Source organism: Heptranchias perlo, chromosome 7 (genome assembly GCF_035084215.1).
Source record: "Heptranchias perlo isolate sHepPer1 chromosome 7, sHepPer1.hap1, whole genome shotgun sequence".
NCBI classification, from domain to species: Eukaryota; Metazoa; Chordata; class Chondrichthyes; order Hexanchiformes; family Hexanchidae; genus Heptranchias; species Heptranchias perlo.
In genome coordinates this window covers 25,473,397-25,495,012 of record NC_090331.1, presented here as the reverse complement: position 1 = coordinate 25,495,012, position 21,616 = coordinate 25,473,397, and the positions used below count along the sequence as shown (strand labels likewise).

Genomic DNA, 21,616 nt, shown 5'->3' with positions numbered 1-21,616 from the left:
CAAATGAGGACTTGTCAAATCTTCTAGAGAGCAGTAGAGACAAAAGATGTGAAAAAAAAACAGAAGGATTTTGACAGGCTAAGCAATTGGACAAACTGGCAGTTTAAGTTCAACACTGATTAAAGTAGAATACCGACCCTTTGTTGAAAAATGGACATTATGAATATGCAATGAATGGGAATTGAATTGGCAGAGGGAGATTTAGAACGGGACCTGGGAGTGTTGGTAGACCTCACCACTTTCAGTATCTGAACAATGTGATAAAGCAATTAAGAAAGCAAATATAATTGTTCATTTGTGTCCATTCTCTATCTTATCCTATTTTTTCTTCATGTGGAGATGCCGGTGATGGACTGGGGTTGACAATTGTAAACAATTTTACAACACCAAGTTATAGTCCAGCAATTTTATTTTAAATTCACAAGCTTTCGGAGGCTACCTCCTTCCTCAGGTGAACGATATGGATTTCCACATCGTTCACCTGAGGAAGGAGGTAGCCTCCGAAAGCTTGTGAATTTAAAATAAAATTGCTGGACTATAACTTGGTGTTGTAAAATTGTTTACAATTATTTTTTCTTCACCCATTGTGTAGAGCCTTGGGATGTTTTCCATGTTAAAGGTGCTACACAAATACAAGTTGTCATTGTCGGGAATTTCCTGCAACAATTTGGCAACAAATGCCAAAAGGTAGACCAGTGTGCATCCTGATCCTTCTTCAGTGGTGAAGTTACACCAAAATGTGCTGGAAAAGTGATTAGAATAGGCTGCAGTGAGCACAACGGCCAATGGTGTATCTGCAAGGAGACCAGCATTTCCCACCACATGCATTTTGGTGTCAGGAGTCAGTACCTAATTTAGAGAGAGGGGGTTCTCCCCGTTATTAATAAATGAGGCTACTACTGTTGGAGGCAAAAAATGCAACAGTTTGATTAGTTTCGATTTGAAATGTCCCAATTCGAAAGCGAGAACCAGGATTTAACACTGAAACTGAATGGACTCGATATTTGTCAAGTTACAGTAATTTGTTCAGATAAGAATTTCTGTGCATTACCTATACTCAAGCACTGCCATATAAGGACACATGAGCATAAGAATTAGGAGCAGGAGTAGGCCATACGGTCACTCAAGGCTGTTCCGCCATTCAGTAAGATCATGGCTGATCTTCGAACTTAACTCCACATTCCCGGCCAATCCCCATATCCCTTGATTCCCTTAGTGTCCAAAAATCTATCTATCTCAGCCTTGAATATACTCAATGACTGAGCATCCATAGCCCTTTGGGGTAGAGAATTCCAAAGATTCACAACCCTCTGAGTTGATTAGTTTAATGCATAATACAGTAATTTATTCACTAGTCCCTTCTTGCCGATAATGCATTTACTATACAATATGTTAAACTGTTCATTTCAAAAATACTAAGCATTTGAAATTCCTTAACATATTAATGATGAAACATTACGACAATTCAATGTATGAAAGTGTCCAAAAATTTTCATTGTATTGAACCTTGAAGCACTAATAAATGGGACAATGTTATAAGGAAATCAGGAATACTGTATAAGGTGAATGAATTGTGTGCACTAAAACTGCATGTTTGGGTTAGAATTATAGTAGAATAAGGAATCTGTTTATTTCTAACCGCCTGTATTTAAAATGCTCTTGTTTACCAGGTATTGTGAAAATGCAATGTTAGCTTTTTTTTGAATAATAATTAACTTTGATGTGTTGAAGTGTTAATAGTACGGCAATATCCAAGGTGTATTATGGAAGGAATTCTGCCATAATATCCTGGGACTTTTGCACCAATGCAGATGCACCACAATCGTAATTGAGCATAGCACTGCCGCTTTGAAGCATTAAGTTAACAGATCGAGGGTGATTTACGGTACAGCCACCTACCCCAAGGTATTGTGGTTTGCTGCACGTTCCACAGTTTCACTATACAAAGAGATCGAATCATGGGACAGGAGGAGGCCAACCTGTAATCAAGGTCAGAGCAGAATTTAGTCACTGACCAAGAGGATAGCTCCAGAAACACAAGTGCAGCTAGGCAAAGTGGTGTACCAGGAAGTTATCCAAGGCCCTCTGTATGTTATAGTACCCCAATTAGCAGATATTAATGAATCTCCTGCCTGAAGCAAAAACAGCAGGGCTGGACCGGCAAATTTTAACACCCGCTCTGCCCATTTTCCACTTTTCTAAATTGCGGAAGGTGAAATCAGATCATAACCTAACTTGTATCACCTTTAGGCACCTCCTAGAGGCTAGCTAAAAAGTGCCATTGGCAAAGCCATGAAAAGGTGGTTTTCATGATTAAATAGGATATTTAGTGTGGGTGGTAAAAGAAGGGGGGGAAAGAATTAACCTTGAAGATGGATTTGAACTAAATAATAAATAATTGTATAAGTAAGTAAAGGAGTAGACACATTTTGGGGCTAATCCACCATGGCCAACACTCATGCTCTCAAAGTGATTCCTGATGCATTGTTTACATCAGAATCTTGAACCTGTATCGAAGGATAATGGAGAGAGTCATTCCTGATAACTCCTTTGGTGCTATCTCACGATTCCTGCTTGGACACTGAATTGTGACTCACTACGAGAATCACAAGTGTTGGCAACACTGTTTATAACCAAAAACAAACTAAGTATTCTTAATGCGTTGGCTTTTTGTTTGGGAGGAGGGAGAGGAGCCAGAAGAGCCATGCATTATTTTCATTCCAATTCCATCATTTACAAATAATAGTGATGTCTCAATGCTATTTACATCAACCTATCATCTGCTCGCAAAGAAACAAAAAATGGATTTACTAAGCGCTTTATAAGGCTACACTCCTTTAAACCATAGCATTTTACATTTAGTTAACAATGCAGTTTTCAATTCTCAGCACAGAAGTGGACATTAAAATATCAAGCAAATTTATTTCACCAAAAATGAGCAAGCGCATAAGTAAGTCATGTAATATAGTTACATACTTTCGAGACATTCTTCCACCTAAATCCTCAACTCGAAGAATTAGGTGGAAGAATGACTCCTGCAAATATGTAACCATATTACATGACTGTTTATTTTCCTAGATTTCCAAGGAATCTAAACTGTTCCTTGGAAATTCAGGGAGATTTTCTCTCTTTCGGTAGTTTCAGTTCCTTTGAGATTTCCAAACAAATCTTTGATTTAAACAGAACAGCTCTCTTTTATATCATGAAAATCAGTCACTGGGACTTCTTGGATTTTCAATATCCCACCATCAAATATTTAAAAAAGAAAGATTAGTCATATACAAACTGAACCAATCGCACAGCGATGTTTAAGTTTGAATTATTCCTACTTCCAGTCTGTAACTGATGAAACTTGCAACATTGTTTCGTGATAGGTTTCGAAGAAGATTCTGGGTTAGCTGGCTGCGAAATACCGAAATTCCTTAAGTTAGTGGCATGAAAACGCAATAATCTGTCTTACTGGATCACCATCCCTTTTTCCACTCATCACAAATACTGCTGGAAGTGGGGTCAGCTGCATCATACGCCTACCCACATAAGAGCAAGCATATTGTGATGACATACAACATATTCCCCATCATTAGCTTCTTAGCAACACTAGGCGCAAGAAATGTTTGTGCAAAACCTGGCGTCTAGCATTGCTATGAATTTCTGGTCTTATGTAAAATGACTGGATTTAAAGAGAGCCACCAAACCAAAGCAAGACCAAAAATACCTCATTTGCCACAGTCATAAAGGAACATTCTATTAATCACTGCATTTCTCTTCAAATACCAGAAACTAGTTTGCATCAAAGTTGCATTTCTGGTGCCAACTTTGATACAAACTTAAGAAAAGATCGCAACTGAATAATCCTTCAACTCACACACAATTTGAATTCAGAATTGTGTTTCTCACCTATATATATATCCAGCAGAGTGCTTAAATTGCTCTCAAGAGATAAGAATACACTATGAATTCCTTATGTCATATGTATCTGTACCCAGTAACATTTTTAAAAAGTTTATGAACACTTGCAAATTTTCAGGGAGAACTTTCAGTACGAAATCTTTTAAAATTCATAAATTTCATGGATGAATAATGGAAATTCTTCCACAGAACAAGTAAAAACCTGAACAATTAAGCTGTGCTGTGCTTTACTTTTCAATGGTTGATAGTTACTCACTTTTTTAAACCATTAAAATGTATGGGGTTTTGAAAATATCACATAAAAGGTGTGCATAGGGCAGAGAACTGAACCGTCTCTGCTCAAGATCCAGATTTAAACTATATATTTTCTCCAAGTACTTATGTTAAGAATATTCAGCCATTTCTGACAATTTTTCCTTCAAAGTGAGTTACAATGATTATTATTTTTGTATGGAGTTTGGAAGAAGCACTTCACCTTAATGCAGCCAAATTAAATGTAGCCAAGACAAATAGGAAGAGCTTTGGGGAAGCTGACTAAAGGGGCTTTTTATCTTGGAGGACATCATGGTTACGAGAGTGATTGTGCACTAATTAATCCTCCACCTGAGAAAACACAATAATTAATTTTGAGATATTAAAGAATAATTTCACATAGCATAAACAGGGCTAGTGCCTGACTTTACAAATTAGATGAACTTTGGTTCATTCAAGCTGAGAAACTCATTTTTTTTTCACATTACTTATCCATCTTTTTTTCCATGTTTATACATTTATAACATAAATTTATCTGCCATGCAGAAGCATTTCTTGGCTGTATAGGAATGTTTTGTACAGTATTGATGTTATTGACCAGTATGAAAGATGACATTCTTAAATTGTAAAGGATTGCCTCTAAGTGTCTATATAAATCCTTTGTAGATCATATAAATTACATTTTTTAAACCTTGCGGGTGAAATTCAACTTCAGCGGTGCAGCAAAATGGATAGCAGCAGATCGGTCGGCCATCATACACCTCGCCCAATTTTCCTTTCCATTAAAGTTAATGGAGAGGGTATAACACACTGTGTGTGTGTGCTGGAAGTTATTTCCCTTCCTCCCTGCATTGTCACAATAGGCTAATCAACGGGTTGCATCTCTTAATGATATTAAAAATTTATGAAGTGTGTTTGTTATATGAATTTTTATGTACTTAGCAAGGTGCCAAGGAATGGAGCACTTATCTATTTAAGTCACCATGAGATCAGGTATATCACAATAAAGTGCATAGTTAAGCTCCTCTACTCAACCCCAACAATGTGCCTAAACCTCAAAAAAGCACCCCCATGTACGAGTATGACATTTTTCCATTTTCCATACCAGCAATCCTGTAATCTTTATGAGCGAGACTAACAACTTAATGCCAGTAAAAGGCTATTTTGCGCTGTTGACCCATGTCTTTGAGGAATTGGGTTAATACTGACCAAGTTCATTTTGTATAGGATACTGACAGTAAAGAAACAGAAGAGACCTTCAGTGCATCAGCCTGGTTGCAACTGAACTCAGGAGCCAGATGTGAAATGCCAGTGTTACGCATGACATTAAAAAAATCCCCGATGAAGCTGTCTTAAAAAAAAATGAGAATGGACACAGATGGCAAGACCCAGTCTTAACCACAGCACGAGTTCACAGGTGTTCAGAGCACCAGATTAGTTTTGGAAATTAGACAAGGTTAGACTAGCACTGCCAGCACTAAGATCCTGGCACTTAACATCATAGAATCATAGAAATTTATGGCACAGAAGGAGGCCATTCATGTCTGTGCCGGCCAAAAAAGTGCTATCCAGCCAAATCCAACTTTCCAGCCCTTGGTCCGTAGCCTTGTAGGTTGTGGCACTTCAAGTGCACATCCAAGTACTTTTTAAATGCGATGAGGGTTTCTGCCTCTATCACCCTTTCAGTTAGTGAATTCCAGACCCCCACCACACTCTAATCTTTCTACCAATTACTTTAAATCTATGCCCCCTGGTTATTGACCTCTCTGCTAAGGGAAATAGTTCCTTTCTATCCACTCTATCTAGGCCCCTCATAATTTTATACACCTCAATTAAATTTCCCCTCAGCCTCCTCTGTTGCAAAGAATACAACCCCAGTCTATCCAATCTTTCTTCATAGCTAAAATTCTCCAGTCCTGGCAACATTCTCGTAATCTCCTCTGTACCCTCTTTAGTACAATCACATCTTTCCTGTAATGTGGTGACCAGAAGTGTACACAGTACTCTAGCTGTGGCCTAACTAGTGTTTTACACAGTTCTAGCATAACCTCCCTGCTTTTATATTCTATCCCGTATGCCTTCTTAACCACTTTATCTACCTGTCCTGCTGCCTTCAGATATCTGTGGACATGCACTCCAAGGTCTCCCTGTTCCTCTACACAATTTTAGATCCAACTTGTCACTTTCCCTTGGATCCCATGGGCTTTTAGAAACATAGAAACATAGAAAATAGGAGCAAGAGTAGGCCATTCGGCCCTTTGGACCGCTCCGCCATTCAAAATGTTCATGGCTGATCATCTAACTCAGTACCCTGTTCCGGCTTTTTCCCCATACCCCTTGATCCCTTGAGCATTAAGAAATATATCTATCCCCTTCTTGAATACATCTAATGACTTGGCCTCCACTGCCTCTGAGTGAAGAAATTTCTCCTCATCTCGGTTCTAAATGGCATACCCTGTATCCTGAGACAGTGACCCCTGGTTCTGGACTCCCCAGCCATCAGGAACATCCTCCCTGAATCTAGTCCTGTTAGAATTTTATATGTTTCGATGAGATCACCTCTCATTCTTCTAAACTCTAGTGAATATGGGCCTAGTCCACCCAATCTCTCCTCATACGTCAGTCCTGCCATCCCAGGAATCAGTCTGGTAAACCTTCGTTGCACTCCTTCCATGGCAAGGACATCCTTCCTCAGATAAGGAGACCAAAACTACACACAATACTCCGGATGTGGTCTCACCAAGGCCCTGTATAACTGCAGTAAGACATCCCTGCTCCTGTACTCAAATCCTCTTGCAATGAAAGCCAACATACCATTCGCTTTCCTAACTGCTTGCTGCACCTGAATGCTCGCTTTCAGCGACTGGTGTACAAGGACACCCAGGTCTCATTGCACCTCCCCTTTTCCCAATCTATCACCATTCAGATAATAATCTGCCTTTCTGTTTTTACAACCAAAGTGGATAACCTCACATTTATCCTCGTTATACTGCATCTGCCACGTTCTTGCCCACTCACCCAACTTGTCTAAATCACATTGGAGCCTCTTTGCATCCTCACAGCTCACATTCCACCCCAGCTTTGTGTCGTCTGCAAACTTGGAAATGTTACATTTAGTTCCCTCATCCAAATCATTGATATATATTGTGAATAGCTGGGGCCCAAGCACTGATCCCTGCGGTACCCCACTAGTCACTGCCTTCCACCCGGAAAAAGACCCGTTTATTCCTACTCTCTGTTTCCTGTCTGTCAACCAATTCTCAATCCATGCCAGTATATTCCCCCCAATCTCAAGTGCTTTAATTTTGCACACTAACCTCTTATGTGGGAACTTATCAAAAACCTTCTGAAAATCCAAGTTCACCACATCCACTGGTTCTCCCCTATCTATTCCACTGGTTACATCCTCAAAAAACTCCAGTAGATTTGTTAAGCATGAATTCCCTTTCATAAACCCATGCTGACTTTGTCCAATCCCGTTAATGCCTTCCAAGTGTTCTGTTATCACATCTTTTATGATAGACTCTAGCATTTTCCCCACTACTCATGTTAGGCAAACTGGTCTGTAATTCCCTGTTTTTTTCTCTCCCTCCTTTTTTAAATAGTGGGGTTACATTCACAGATTTAAGGAGATTGGCAAAAGAACCAAAGGTGATGTGAGGAAATACTTTTTTAAGCAGCGAGTAGTTATGATCTGGAATGTGCTGCCTGAAAGGGTGATGGATACAGATTCAATCGTGGCTTTCAAAAAGGAATTGGATAAATATTTGAAGAGAAAATATTTGCAGGGCTACGGGGAAAGAGCGGGGGACTGGGACCAACTGGATTGCTCTTAGGAAGAGCCGGCACAGGCTCGATGGGCCGAATGGCCTCCTTCTGTGCTGTAACAATGCTATGCTATTTGCCACCCTCCAATCTGTAGGAACTGTTCCAGAGTCTATAGGATTTTGGAAGATGATCACCAATGCATCCATTATTTCCAGGGCTACTTCCTTTAGTACTCTGGGATGTGGATTATCAGGCCCTGGGGATTTGTCAGCCTTTAGCCCCATTAATTTCCCTAGCGCTTTTTTTTTACTAATATTGGTTTCTTTCAGTTCCTCCCTCTCACTAGACCCTTGGTTCCCAAACATTTCTGGGAGGTTATTTGTGTCCTCCTTTGTGAAGGCAGAACCAAAGTATGTGTTTAATTGTTCTGCCATTTCTTTGTTCCCCATTATAATTTCCCCCATTTCTGAATGTAAGGGACCTACATTTGTCTTCACTAATCTTTTTCTCTTGACATATTTATAGAAGCTTTTACTGTCAGTTTTTATGTTCCCTGCTAGTTTACTCTCATACTGTATTTTTCCCCTCTTAATCAATCTCTTTGTCCTCCTTTGCTGAATTCTGAACTGCTCCCAATCCTCAGGCTTGCTGCTTTTTCTGGAAATTTTATATGTCTCCTCTTTGGATCTAATACTATCCCTAATTTCTTTTGTGAGCCACCTTTCCTGTTTTATTTTTGTGCCAGACAGGAATGAATAATTGTTGTAATTCCTGCACACGTTCTTTAAATATTAACCATTGCCTATCCACTGTCATCCCTTTTAGTAAAGTTCCCCACTCTATCATAGCCAACTCGTACCTTATAGTTTCGTAATTTCCTTTATTTAGATTCAGGACCCTAGTTTCGGATTCAACTACTTCACTCTCCATCTTAATGAGGAATTCTATCATGTTATGGTCGCTTTTCCCTAAGGGACCCCGCACAACAAGATTGTTAATTAATCCTTTTTTCTTTGCACAATACCCAGTCTAGGATCGCCTGTTCTCTAGTTAGTTCCCCAACGTATTGGTCTAGAAAACCATCACGTACACACTCCAGGAATTCCTCCCCCACAGTATTATTGCTAAGTTGGTTTGACCAATCTATATGTAGATTAAAGTCACCCATGATTATAGTTGTACCCTTCTTGCATTCATCTCTAATTTCCTGTTTAATGCCCTCCCCTACATCTCCACTACTGTTTGGGGCCTATAGACAACCCCCACCAACGTTTTCTGCCCCTTGGTGTTTCTTAGCTCCACCCATACAGATTCCACATCGTGATTTTCCGAGCCAATATCCTTCCTCACTTTTGCATTGATTTCCTCCTTTACTAACAATGCTACCCCACCTCCTTTCCCTTTTTGCCTGTCCTTCCTAAATATTGAATACCCCTGGATGTTCAGTTCCCATCCTTTGGTCACCCTGCAGCCATGTCTCCGTAATTGCAACTATATCATAACCGTTAATATCTATCTGTGCTGTTAGTTCATCTAGCTTATTGTGAATGCTCCGCGCATTAAGACACAATGCCTTTAGACTTGTCTTTTTAAGATTGCTAGTCATCTTACTTTTATTTTGCACTATGGCCCTATTGGTTTTTCGCCCTTGTTTTCTCTGCCTTCCACGATTGCTTCTTCCCCTTCTGTCTTTTGTTTCTATCCTTGTTTCCCCATCCTCTGTCTCCCTGCTCAGGTTCCCATCCCCCTGCCATTCTGGTTTAAACTTTCCCCAACAGCACTAGCAAACACCCCCGCGAGTACATCAGTCCCGGTCCTGCTCGGGTGTAAACCGTCCCGCTTGTACAGGTCCCACCTTCCCCAGAACCGGTCCCAATGTCCCAGGAATCTAAATCCCTCCCTCCTACGCCAACCCTGCAGCCATGCATTCACCTGGTCTATTCTCCTGTTCCTATACTCACTAGCATGTGGCACTGGTAGTAATCCTGAGATCACTGCCTTTGAGGTCCTGCTTTCTAATTTATCTCCTAACTCCTTAAATTCACCTTGCAGGACCTCATCCCTTTTTTTACCTATGTCGTTGGTACCAATATGGACCATGACTACTGGCTGTTCACCCTTCCCCTCCAGAATGCCCTGCAGCCGCTCCGTGACATCCTTGACCCTAGCACCAGGGAGGCAACATACCATCCTGGAGTCACGTTTGCGGCCGCAGAAAAGCCTATCTGTTCCCCTTACAATTGAATCCCCTATCAATATAGCCCTACCACTCTTATTCCTCCCCTCCTGTGCAGCAGAGCCACCTGTGGTGCCACGAACTTGGCTCTTGCTGCTTACCCCAATAAGCCATCTCCCCCAACAGTATCCAAAGCGGTATATCTGTTTGAGAGGGAGATGGCCCCAGGGGACTCCTGCTCTACCTACCTTTTCTGACCAGTCTGCCATGATCTATATGAGATCTAGGTGCCTTTTTCTGCTGTGCTTAATTTACTATGATGCAGTGTCATTCTCTCCTGATGCAGCAGAAAAGATCACAATTCCAAATGCGAAGTAGCATTGATTCATCCATTAATTCTTAGCAACATGAGCCCTGCTCATGTGAGTGCTTAGTAGAGTGAGTATTAGTTTGTCAAGTGTTTTAAAATGGCTGAACTAAAACGGACAGGGTGAAAAAATTCACTCTTTCATCTAATTAGCATAGCCCTTCACAACAAGTCAAAGCAGCCTGCTTGATTGGCACCCCATCCATCACCCTAAACATTCACTCCCTTGACCATCGGCGCACCGTGGCTGCAGTGTGCACCATCCACAGGATGCACTACAGCAACTCGTCAAGGCTTCTTCGACAGCACCTCCCAAACCCGCGACCTCTACTACCTAGAAGGAGAAGAGCAGCAGGCACATGGGAACAACACCACCTGCACGTTCCCCTCCAAGTCACACACCATCCCGACTTGGAAATATATCACCCTTCCTTCATCGTCGCAGGGTCAAAACCCTGGAACTCCCTACCTAACAGCAATGTGGGAGAACCTTCACCACACGGACTGCAGCGGTTCAAGAAGGTGGCTCACTACCACCTTCTCAAGGGCAATAAATGCTGGCCTTGCCAGCGACGCCCACATCCCATGAACGAATAAAAAAGAACAATTTGGGCATGCAATGTATTCTATACTTTTAAGGGCACCGGAAAGGAGACATATCCCTCTGCTTCTATGGCAACCAAATGATTCGATATACAGGAACCCAGATTTATGATCCTGTCTAATTCCACCAATAAAGAGTTAAACAAATTGCCTGGTTTTGTCTTCAAACTATCAGTTCCAATCTTAAATTCACTGCCTGTTTGCAGAGACATCTTTTCGTCTTCACTTCTGCTGACTCTACGGCTTTCATGCCTTGAGTAATTCACTATAACAGCGACAGTGCAGTGACCAAGTTATAGCTTCTTCTAATGTATTGAACCAGGTGAAAAATGAAGATCTGCAGCTTCCAAACCTTGTTGTGCATATTAGCCTGAAAACAGCATTGTACTTTCCACTCTTTGATATTATCTGATAAACATACAAACTGGAGATTTTATTCTTTTTAGTTACCTGCATTGCTTTCAAAATAGAATTCTATTACATTCATAATATATTCAACATATATGTATAATTTCAATAGTTTTGTTGAGGACTTGTCTAACTGGAAGAAATCTAAATAAGCAGATTGATACTGTAAATGAAAATCGCTGCAGATAAAAATGATGCTTCGTGTAGAATAAATCTTTCCTTTTTCAATCAAATAAAAACAAATGATGGCAAGAGCTACACCAGGAAAGTGCAGGGGCTGTTCATCAGGAAATGGCTAATTCGAGTGTTAGCTTGCCAGCTGGGCTTGGTTAGTAAGAAAGAAAGAAATTGCATTTCTATCATATCTTGCATGATCTCAGGACATCCCAAAGTGCTTCACAATCAATACTAAGCCCCCAATATGGCAGGCAGGAACCAGATGCCGCCTGCCATATTGGGAAAGGAAACAAATTGCTGTGCAGTGTCCACACCTGAACAGGCGTTAAGGCCTTTGCATATGCCAATAAGGTTCCTAATACCTGTTTAAGGCCTCAGCTGCAAGACTGGTTTGCCCTGAGCGAGCTGAGGTGAACACTGGCTGTACTCAATGAATCCAGATCTTGAGACCACCTGCTACCAAAAAGGTAAGTTTTTGAAATCTACTTACCTGAATGTGGAGCCAGGAGAGGAAGCAGTGCTCCTCCTGACCCCACATTTAAAGAACGGCTCCCCCCTCATCAATCACTGCTGCTCCCCACGACCCGGCCTCTGAACTCCCGACCCGACAAAGCCCCCGATCCCCTGGCTGTTCGCGCCACACCGGTTTGATGTCAATGAGGCCTGAGGCCCAATATTGGGGGCAGCTCCAGCCTTGCCATTCAGCCCTAATCGTAATCTTTCATTGATAGTGATTCAAGTAGCTAAAGCTTATGTTTCGTTGTGACAAACATCGTGAGATACATTACTTATTACTTACACATCAGTGAATTTGGTGCAGGATCCAATGGTAATAATGGAAGTTCCATGCCAGTGACTGTTTCAGCTCTGTGGTGAGCATCATATCACAACAATCCCTGGTTTGGGTAAACCCCTGGTTTCTCATTCACTGTCACCTCAGTATCTCATTGCAGACCATAACTTTATAATGCCCTTATTCTTCTTTGGCTTGGCATCGATTTTTGTCTGATTACACTTCTGTGGAGGGCCTTGAGACATTTTCCGACCTTAAAGATGCTACTTAAATGCAAATTGTTGTTGTTGGACTATGGCGATGATATCATCTTATTTGTAATTCCTGCAAACAGGTGCAACAAAAAGAATAATCACTTGGTGCTCTCAACACAATAAGAGCACAGCAAAAACTCATAGTGAGGTTGGATGGAAAAATTAAGCATGGTGTTCAAAACGTCCTGACTGCATTGGACTCGTAAATATAAGAAATTCGTGTTAGCAGGCCTTTACAAAATCATGGATTTCTAATGACATTTTAAATCTTTGTATTCAAGGTTTCATGAAATCATGGTCATGTCACAGCTTATAAAATACTTTCAGGCATGATTTTTTAAGTCAAAGCATCAAATCCCACTTTTTCACCATGGTTCCCTTGATCCTCCCGTACCTTATGTGATTGAGTGGGCAGGCATGCTGGCTCTCCCAGATGACCACCACTACCACTCCTACATCAACAATAAAGAGACATCCAGGATGATTTTCCTGCCAATTTTCTCTCCCTATTTGGAAAAGCATCCAGTCTGCTTTCCATGCCTCCCTAGTAGCAGCATGACTGAGATTGGGCACTCCGTAAAAAGAGTTCAACCTGACACTGCCATGTCAATGTTGGTCTTTAGACATTTATTAATCTGTGTGCATCACATAGATAGCTAGTTGTTACTTATAGTATATTTTATTTATTTTAGTAAATAAACTACATGTAACAAAAATGACAGGAAATCAGCATTTTCACTTTAAAGAATTCACAACATATGCTGCTCACAACTTCCAGATTTATGCGCTAACATCAAAAATTTATGTCACTTAAGATCTTCACTTAACTCACTAATCAACACAGACCTACATTCTAAAGTTGAGGTGTTAAATAATTAATATTTTCCTGTGTAATTACATTTCAAAAGATTGTATATGTCAGTGAAAGGAATATATTAAATGAATGACCTCTGAACTCAAAAAGTCGTAGCGTGTTGAGAAATGGGAAACTGAGGACTAGAACAGCAGAAATCAAAACAAACTAATGTACAAAAAATGTACCTGCTTTATGAAGTAAAATCTGACTGTCATCTCTGCTCCATTAGTTTATCTTCATTAAATTATACTTTGATGTTACTTCAATTGCTTAATTACTTTGGTGCCTTCCTGTTTTCACAGTTGGTGCTGGAAATATTTAGCCTCAGAAATGCCCAATACTCAGATCTAATACAGATGCTCGCAACAGTTCCTGAGTTTTAATGCTGGCTGACACCAGGATTTGACACTTATAATTGGGATCTTTCTGTAGCCCTAGTGCTGTCCAACACTCAGATGTGACAGATGTCCTTGGGATACATCCTCAGACCTTGGATTCAAAACATACATTTGGGATATTTCCTCAATCCCTGTGCACCTTGAAACTTAGATCTGAACATATTGGAGTGTTTCAATCAAAAAGCTCTTTGTCTTCTCAGTTAGCTCTCCTGTTTCCAAACAAGATCAGGTATAAAGAGGAGATTCTTTAGCCCTGAATAAAAACAAGAGCAACGTTTTGAGGAGATGATGATTGGTAGTAAAGAAAGAACACTTATATAGCAATTTAAAAAAAAAAATCTACACTGAAAGTATCAGCTCCTTCATTTTATGCAATGATGACAGTCATCAGGCAAACTGCTCTGAAAACCATTACAAATTCATGCCATTGGTACACCGGCAATGCAAAGTTTCCAATTACTCGCTTTAGGATAATACTCAAGCTTCTTTTTAAAGCTTTTTCCAACAAACCTTTCTCCAAATGATTACAATGAAGCAAGTGACTGTAGTTAACTGATCTTTCTCTGCCCAACTAGAGATCATGAGGACCTCAAGACTCAGTTTTATCCTCACTTTCTAAACTCCTCCATCAGATGACAGCACCTTTAGACCAACAGACCACCTCAGATGTAGAAGATGCAACAGCTCGGTGTACCACAGCACTGTGCACAGTGTAGGAAAAAACATGTTTCCAAATCTCCATGCATTGCCATCTCGATCTCAGCTGTGTCATTGGAGAAAGGTGACAAACAAAGGCTAGGTTGTTCCCCGCAGGGAAACAAGGCAGGAAAGTCACTGCACACTCTCTGGCAGGAGTTCACAGCATGGTATTGGTAAAGGCCTGGGAATAGTCGGCAACATACCATTTCAAGCTGGGCAATAGTACAGAAACAGGAGAGAGCTAAAGAAGGGAGAAGAAAAACTTATTTAAAAATTGCAAGTTGTTGGGGGGGGGGGGGGGGGAACATTTTTTTCCCCAAAAAATTCATCTCTAACTTAGAATGCCCCTGAAAACTAAACACAGCAGCCAAGTGTGTCCATAACCCGAACAATATTCTGCAAGCGCCCAAATTCAGCAGTGAAAGGATTTGAAATTCAGAATTCTATGACTCAGGTCACACCAATATTGATGTACTTAATTAGTTTATTGATGCAGATGGTGTAAGCCATTGGCTGGCCCGCTCCTGAGGTCCCCAATTCACCATTATGCTCGCTGCAGTATATTCAAACTACTTTTCCAGGAAATTTTAGTGTAAGTTCGCAATGGGAAGAACGGGGCATAGAACAGCATAATTCACGGTGTAAGTCGCAGATCGCGCTGGTGCAGGAAATTCTTTGCCTTTAGTATTAGTTGCTTGATGCCTAGTAGCTGCGCATTGAAAATATTTGATGTGGTAAATTCCCTTCCTAACGCTATCATGAGAGCACCATTACAATAAACACTGCAGCAGTTCAAGAAATAGGCCCACCACATACCTTCTCGGGGCAACTAGGAACGGGCAATAAATGTGGCCTTAACAGTGTTGCTCATATGACATGAACAAACCAAAAAAAAATTATTATAGTGCAGAACCTTGTATTTTATAAGGACTTGCTTCAAATAAATTTTGAATTTATACCTATGCTACCTGATAATGGACCTGCTTTTTATAAGCCTGAAGACCTTGGTCAGGTAAAATTAACAGTATGAGACTGATCTGGTGTAAACAGACTATGAGATATGCATTTACAGATGACTGAACTGCTAGAAATGTATATGCAGTGTCAGCCAGCAAGTTTGGGCAGACATAATTGCTCTAATAAGGCCATAAGTTCAAGGAGCGTATAGGAGAAAATATTGTAAAATTTTAATTTAATCACAGATTAATGCTTGTTTTGTCAGGTTTGGATGCTGATGGCATTTACAGAGTAAGCGGCAATCTGGCTACGATACAGAAATTACGATTTGTAGTGGACCATGGTGAGTACTGCCTAATGCATATGTGCAACTTTATTCTCATCAACCTGTCCAAATGGAAATGGGAAGACTTGCTTCTTTGACATTTCTCCAGCTGCAGAGAGTGTGTTGAGTTTAATCATTATAAATGGTTTTGAAATTGTTTCAAACTTCAAAACGATCTTTTATTGCCGCCTGAGAATATATGCTTCTTTCTAACATTGAGGCAAAGTGCTGTGTGCTAATTGAATCTTTATAGCAGTAGCTGTCCATTTCTTAATGCGGATTCCACCCTATTGCATATTCAGATGCTTGTGTGAATAGAGTGATCTTCAGAATATTCGGGGTTTGTTTTTCAAATATTGCAGTTGCTCTCATTCAAAATGTCATGTACATACACCTACAATATATTTGAGTCTTTGAAAAATGTTTAAAGCTAGAAGGTTGGGTCTTAACCAAAACATATGCAGGTCCCGTCCAGCTAGCAATCCCCTCGTGGACTGCATTCGGATCAGCACAATATTCTGTTTGATTTTGCTACTCTAGCTGCATGAAGCCATGTTTAGAAAGCTTGATTTGTACAATGTGGATTTGTCATTTTGTCATGTCTATAATTATGTAGAAATTGCCAGGCCCGGATTAAATGTATCCCAGGCTGTTAAGAAAAGCAAGGGAAGAAATAGCGGAAATAGCGGAGGCTCTGACCATCATTTTCCAATCCTCCCTGGCTACAGGCATGGTGCCGGAGGATTGGAGGACTGCTAATGTTGTACCGTTATTTAAAAAGCGAGAACAGAATAGACCAAATAATTATAGGCCAGTCAGTCTAACCTCAGTGGTGGGCAAATTATTGGAATCAATTCTGAGGGACAGGATAAACCATCATTTAGAAAGGCACGGGCTATCAAGGACAGTCAGCATGGATTTGTTAAGGGACGGTCGTTTTGAGGAGGTAACAAGGAGGGTCGATGAGGATAACGTGTTTCACGTAGTCTACATGAATTTTAGCAAGGCTTTTGACAAGGTCCCACATGGCAGACTGGTCAAAAAAGTAAAAGCCCATGGGATCCAAGGGGAAGTGACAAGTTGGATCCAAAATTGGCACAGTGGCAGGAACAAAGGGTAATGGTTGACGGGTGTTTTTGTGACTGGAAGGCTGTTTCCAGTGGGGTTCCGCAGGGCTCAGGACTAGGTCCCTCGTTTTTTGTGGTATATATTAGTGATTTCGACTTGAATGTAGGGGGCATGATCAAGAAGTTTGCAGATGATACAAAAATTGGCCGTGTGGTTGCTAGTGAGGAAGAAATCTGTAGACTGCAGGAAGATATAAATCAACTGGTCAGGTGGGCAGGAAAATGGCAAATGAAATTCAATCTGGAGAAGTGTGAGGTGATACATTTGGGGAGAGCAAACAAGGCAAGGGAATAAACAATAAATGGGAGGATACTGAGAAGTGTAGAGGTACAGAGGGACCTTGGAGTGCATGTCCACAGATCCCTGAAGGTAGCAGGACAGGTAGATAAGGTGGTTAAGAAGGCATACGGAATACTTTCCTTTATTAGCTGAGGCATAGAATGTAAGAGCAGGGAGGTAATGCTAGAACTGTATAAAACACTATTTAGGCCACATCTTGAGTACTGTGTACAGTTCTGGTCACCACATTACAGGAAAGATGTGATTGTACGAAAGTGGGTACAGAGGAGATTTACAAGGATGTTGCCAGATCTGGAGAATTTTAGCTATGAGAAAAGATTGAATAGGCTGGGGTTGTTTTCTTTGGAACAAAAGAGGCTGAGGGGAAATTTCATTGAAGTGTGTAAAATTATGAGGGGCCTAGATAGATTGGATAGGGAGGATCTATTTCCTTTAGCAGACAGGTCAGTGATCAGGGGGCATAGATTTAAAGTAATTGGCAGAAGGATTAGAGGGGAGCTGAGGAGAATTTTTTTCACCCAGAGGGTGGTGGGAGTCTGGAACTCACTGCCTGAAAGGGTGGTAGAGACAGAAACCCTCAAATTATTTTTAAAAGTACTTGGATGTGCACTTGAAGTGCTAAAACTTACAGGGCTATGGACCAAGTGCTGGAAAGTTGGATTAAGATGGATAGCTCTTTTTCGGCCGGCGTGGACACAATGGGCCGAATGGCCTCATTCTGTGCTGTAACCTTCTATGATTCTATGATTATGTCTTGTGCAAGGTAAAATCCAACTAAAACCATTCATTTTAAAACACTGATCTGCCAGAGTCCATCTCTTAGTCCTATTTGTTTTTATTACACCATTATTCAGTTTTACGTGGCAGTTTGTGTGACATCACTGGGATTAAATTTTCTGTAGCCATTTGGCTAACATGGTGAAATTCCTGATTTTGCTAATTTTAATGAAAATGTAGTCATAAGCATAAGCGTAAACCGGTGAAATACCACTACTTTTTCAGTAAAATTAGTGAGGACAGAAATTCCACTCCCATGAATGTTCGCTGTGCCATTTCTTTGAAGCTATTTTAAATTGACAAACTCTGGAGAGTGCACAGTACATATAAACAGACCATGTGACATGCTTCTCGGTAGCATTCAATAGTCCAGTACTTTGTATCTTTCCCAACTGAAGGGTATTTAAAGTTATGTTCAAGCTAAATGAAAAGAAAAAAATAGTATGATGCTACAGATTAGGCAGTTCATCAGAGAATTCATTTTGTATATTCAGGATTCAGATAAATTGTTTGCACACTGGCTTCATCCAGGTGGTAAACCATTTCAATTTGGACTCGTTACGTGAGACATGCATTTGTAATCCTGCATACTGTGCTTAGAAGTTTAGTAAAACATACCATTTAAAGGTACTCTTCAAAACACAGTGCAGCACATTTAATTTACAATTTGCTGGATTATGAAGCGATTTTTCCAATTGAATTAATTGTTTCACAATTAAATTACTTATTGACTTATTCAAAGCTATCTGAGGGGGCAGTGTACTCAATCGAGATGCATCTTTTGACAGTATGAGGGGAAAGTATAAGAGCAGTTCAATGCTTGTCCAGTTTTGGTCCCCACACATTACAGGGGATATTATAGTATCATAGACATTTACAGCGCAGAAGGCACCCAGGGCTTTGCTGGACTAATACAAAATTAAACTGCCTCGCATTCTCCTATACCTGCATCTTTCTCTGCTTCAAATATTTATCAGCTTTTGCCTTAAAAGATGCAGAGGTCTTGAGGATCTGGAGAAGGTACAGAGGAAAGTGTGTAAAATGATTCCCAGTCTTAGGGCACTTAGTCATCAGTATAGGTTCAAGGAGGTGGGGTTATTTTCATTAGTAAGAAGTAGGCTTCAAGAGATATGATTACAATTTTATATAAGTGAAGGGATTAGATTCTCTCCAGTCATATAGGTTATTTGAGATGGATAGGGATGAGACATCTAGGGGACATGTGTGTAAAATACATCGACAAAGAATTAGGTTGGATGTTAGGAAATATTTCTTTTCACAGAGTCATCACCCTCTGGAACAGATTACCGAAGCATGCAGTGGATATAAATTCCCTGCCGTCCTTCAATAAAGGAGCTAGATAAGTTTCTGATACAAAAGGATATTTCCAGTTGTAAAGGGTAACTTGCAGGGTAGCTAGGAATAGTAGGATTTATGAATGAACAGTCTCTTGAAGTGCTGCTTGATTGCACTAGAAAGGTGGAGAGGAATTTTCGCTCATTTTTCCTAAACTGGCCTCAGGTTTTTCTGTTGTTTGCCCATCCCAGGAGATTGAGTGACTTAAGCGGGTGGGTAAATGGTGTACCTGGCTGCACAGTGGCTGGATGAGGTAGGTATGATGGATCAGATAGTCTTTGTTTGTCCTTTTCTCATATGTTTCAATCATTGCTACACACATACAACCATCCTTGACAATGCTACTTACAGTGGCGGATGGTAATACAATGGTATTAATTGAAAAACTTGTAAGAATATAAATATTACCGCTTGTTTCTTGAAGCACTACCACAAACCTGTCTTGAAAATGAAAAATGTCGGCAGGCATTTAAACTGATGTAACAATATTCATGGAACATAAATATGGTGGCTTTCATATTTACCCCTCGCTCCATCTTGTCTCTGGATTTGTTTTTGGATATCGCATCTCCTTTAATTTTTTAGCTGGGACCGATTCCATCATTTGTGAAGGTACTGATCTTCATTCATATGGCACATGTGGTATGCCGTAATATGTTCTTTTACCATTCACAGACCATTTCTGCATATTTCATTGTTGATCCCTCTGTCTTTCCAACTGATACTCAATGTGGTTCTCAAATTGTGTGCTTCATAAGCATCTAGCCTTTGCTTCTATGTTTTCATCAGGGGCCCAACTTTCACCACTATGTAGGAATGACATGATATGGGTCATTAAATCAGACTAAGTTTGAATAGGCTATAGTGAAAGAACTTGTGTTCACGAAGTGCCTTTCACATCCTCAGGATGTCCCACTTCATTGCCAATCAATTTCTTTAGAAATGTTGTTCTGTAGTCAAATGCATCAGTCAATTTGCACACACAAATGTTCCACAAACAGCAAATCAAATAAATGACCAGGTAATGTGTTTTGGCAGTGCTGGTTGAAGGATAAATGTTGGCCAGGACACTGGAAAATATTTTACATCCACCTCAACATTGGTTTAATGTCTCATCCAAGACACATGCTTGACACTAAACGAAGCATTAGCCTAGATTATATGGTCAAGTTCTGGACTTAGGCTTAAACTCACGATCTTCTGTCTCAAAGTGAGAGTGCAAGATGACATATAAGTAAGAGTGTAACAGTGCCTGAGTGAAGTAGCATTAAATAATGCCACTCCACTGACACCCATCATTTTATGCTTACTTATGTCTCCATTTTCCTCTGCATTATACTTCACCTTCATGCCAGATTTACATGAATACCAGCATATATCCAGCACAAAATTGGTAGAAGAAAATAGAAACATGCTGTGGTATGCTTTTGTAGGTGAATAACTGGAGGTATTCCAGTTACAATGAAGTATATCTCACCTAAGATAGGGATCAGCAAAACCATCAGTGTTCGAGGCTTCATTTCCTCTGTTTCCTGCAGTAAATATCTGCTCTGTTTTGTTGCAATGTCAAGCATAGCTACACAAAGCATGATTAATGCTAGATCTAAATCTAAATGAATTCCATCTACCTGTACAGTTGCCTCAAATGGATCTGGGGAGGACTGGGAGACTATGACCTCCCCCATGTCACTATATACTAAGAGGTAATCTCTTCAAAGACTACTTATTTTTTTACTGTTATGTAATATTTGCCAGATATCCTGCTCCTCTCCCACTGTCAACTCCAGGGACCAAGAGGCTCTGCTATCTACCTAAATGGGACTGCATGTTTCCTTTCTGACAGACTCATGTTAAAAGCTTAGATGGATGCAAGAATATTGCACCTTTTAATGGTCTCACTTTCAAACTGTGTTTATATGAAGCTTGGCGTGACGGTCTCCAGACCACACTACAAATCTCATTGTTTGCTAAACCAATCAGTAGGTAATATTTCATCAGAAAAGGAAGTAGTCTTAAATTGTCTATATATGCGACTGGTTCCAACCAGACTATCTAATTAACCTGTGACAGGCAAGTAAATTTTTAAAATATATATACTGAAACCATTATGTAC

The 21,616-nt window shown here is 40.3% G+C and overlaps 1 protein-coding gene across 1 annotated transcript in view; it reads left to right on the top strand.

Moving 5' to 3' along the window:
- arhgap15 (Rho GTPase activating protein 15) overlaps window positions 1–21,616 on the top strand; it is a 576,367-nt gene that overhangs the window by 420,191 nt on the left and 134,560 nt on the right. The window contains exon 12 of the mRNA XM_067987193.1: window positions 15,883–15,960. Within this exon, the coding sequence (XP_067843294.1) occupies window positions 15,883–15,960 (78 nt within the window). The remainder of the gene's footprint in view (window positions 1–15,882; window positions 15,961–21,616) is intronic.